Source organism: Octopus bimaculoides, chromosome 4 (assembly GCF_001194135.2).
Source record: "Octopus bimaculoides isolate UCB-OBI-ISO-001 chromosome 4, ASM119413v2, whole genome shotgun sequence".
Taxonomy (NCBI): domain Eukaryota; kingdom Metazoa; phylum Mollusca; class Cephalopoda; order Octopoda; family Octopodidae; genus Octopus; species Octopus bimaculoides.
The window spans coordinates 120,628,986-120,631,485 of NC_068984.1; the positions used below are offsets into that span (position 1 = coordinate 120,628,986).

At 33.9% G+C, this 2,500-nt stretch overlaps 1 protein-coding gene across 2 annotated transcripts in view; it reads right to left on the reverse strand.

Moving 5' to 3' along the window:
- Window positions 1-2,500, reverse strand: part of LOC106868136 (uncharacterized) — a 51,624-nt gene that overhangs the window by 2,690 nt on the left and 46,434 nt on the right. For both annotated transcript variants that reach the window (XM_014913268.2, XM_014913267.2), the window contains exon 5: window positions 261-299. In XM_014913268.2, the coding sequence (XP_014768754.1) occupies window positions 261-299 (39 nt within the window). The remainder of the gene's footprint in view (window positions 1-260; window positions 300-2,500) is intronic.

Consider the following 2,500-nt stretch of genomic DNA (forward strand, 5'->3'; position numbering starts at 1 on the left):
ATATATCCTTATCTTGATGGAACACAAATTTTTACGAACTTTCTATCTCTCTTAGGCAAGTGTTAACCTAAAGCAGTTAACCTTCAGGAATAAATAGTATTCATTTAGCCATTGTTTTATATAGCCGTTGCTGCATGTGAGTTAAGTCAAAGCAAATTCAGTTTAATCTACTTAAATTAAATCAGATGAATCAAACTAGTGATTCTGAGATGAAGAGTAAAAAAGTTCGATGCTAACACAAGAAACGGTAGGATACTTACTTGCCTCGTCCTTCGGTAAAAACTCTGGCCTTCCTTTTGCTGAAAGAGGAAAAAGTTAGAGACAAAAGATAAATTAATAATTCTTTCTAGAATAGGAACAAGGTCTGAAATTTTGTGGTACTTATTTTATTAACTATGTAAGGAATGAAAGGCGAAGTCAATCTTGACGGAATTTGAACTTTGAACTGTGAAGCATTTTGTTCGACGCGGTGGTGAATCTGCCAGCGTAAGACAACACGTCTTACCATTCAACATGGAATATTAAGATTAGTAAGGGCAGTACTTTGGCAGAATTAGTAGGGCGCTGGACCTATTTAAAAACCGTCTAGGGTACTTTTGATTTCTATTTCCACGAAAGCCAATTTTATTTTATCAGCTCTGGAAAGATTAAAGATAACGTACCAGTCGTCTACTGGTGTTCTTATAATCGACTGTTCCTTTCCTCCAAATTCGAGGCCTTGTAACCATGTCAAAAATAATGCTAAAATTATAAATAATGATCCTTTCTGCTTTAGGTACAAAGGCTGATATTTTGCAGCACGACCAGTTAACAGGTGTCACTTTAGTCTGCTGTCCAGACAGCTGACACTTTCCATCATACCCAGCAAAATAAGCTGTGAGTTTTCATATAATAATAATAATAATAATAATAATAATAATAATAATAATAATAATAATAATAATAATAATAATAATAATAATAATAATAATAATAAGAAGAAGAAGAAGAAGAAGAAGAAGAAGAAGAAGAAGAAGAAGAAGAAGAACTGTGAAGAAAAAAAGCAACAACAAAAGCTGTAAAACAACTGAAATCCAAACTAAAACTGGAACAGCAACGGATCATGCTAAAACGATTGTAAGAAAATCCCCTTCATGGCAAATATTGGTTTAAACTAAACAGAAAAGAAATAGACAAAGCAAAAGCCCAGCGATGGCTGAGAAGCTCAGGACTCAAAACAGAGACTGAAGGATTTTTAATTGCAATACAATATCTAAGCCTTTCCACTAGAAATTACCAAAAGCGCAATGAAAAGAAATACAAGTAACTGCAGAATATGTGGAGATGGAGAAGAAACAAAAGATCATATTGTCTCTGGCTGCCCAGTCCTGGCTAACAAGGAATATATTCACAAATACGACAAAGTTGGGACCTATATACACTGGAAGCTATGCCAACACTATGGAATAGCAACAGAAAAAAGATGGTATAGGCACACGCCAGAAAAGGTCACAGAAAACGAGAAAGTAACCATACTCTGGGATTTGCCAATACACACAGATAGAAAAATTAAGGCCAATAAGCCAGATATAGTTGTCAGGGATCACCAAGAAAATATGCTTTCTAATCGATGTATCAATACCAACAGATGACAATGTTTCTCTAAAAGAAACGGAGAAACTTTCAAAATATAAAGATCCGGAAATAAAGGTAACTTGAATGTGGAGTCTAAAATCAGAAACAATTCCTATCATAGTCGGCGCATTAGGTATGGTAAAAAAAACAAATACGTAACAAAATCATCAGGACTAACATGTTTATATAACATACAGAAAATAGCATTACTAGGCACTGCACACATCCTACGTAAAACACTTTCAATACAGTAAAAATAAGAGCATCACAACAAACCACAGCACATACCCAAGGCACAGAGAGCTGCGCTCAGTAGTGTAGTGAAAGCACGTGATAAAAATAGGACTATTGAATAATAATAATAATAATAATAATAATAATAATAATAATAATAATAATAATAATAATAATAATAATTCAAGTGTGTGCGTGTGTATGTGAATGCCTGTGTGTAAGCATAAGTATGTTTCACTATCTATCTGTCTGTCTGCGCGTTTGTCTGCGTGTGTACATAGGAGTGGATATTCTTCCTCGCTTATTGACAGAAGTAAACGAAATATATGTATTAAATTTCAGTGTTATGACGCACTGCTTTGGGACAATGACAAATATTTTCATCTTTGAGCAAAAGCATGAATACATCTCGACTTTTTGACTTATAAAAATAGTCTGTAAAATGCTTTAATATCATATGAATAATTTTTATGGAAGTAAATCATTTCATAATTGTGATTTCGTTTTTTACTTGTTTCAGTAACTGAACTGCGGCTGATATTTTGCAGGAGGGAACTAATAAATTTACATCGACTTCAGTGCTCAACTGGTACTTATTTCATCGACCTCGGAAGGATAAAAGGTAAAGTCGACTTCGGCGGAATTTGAACTC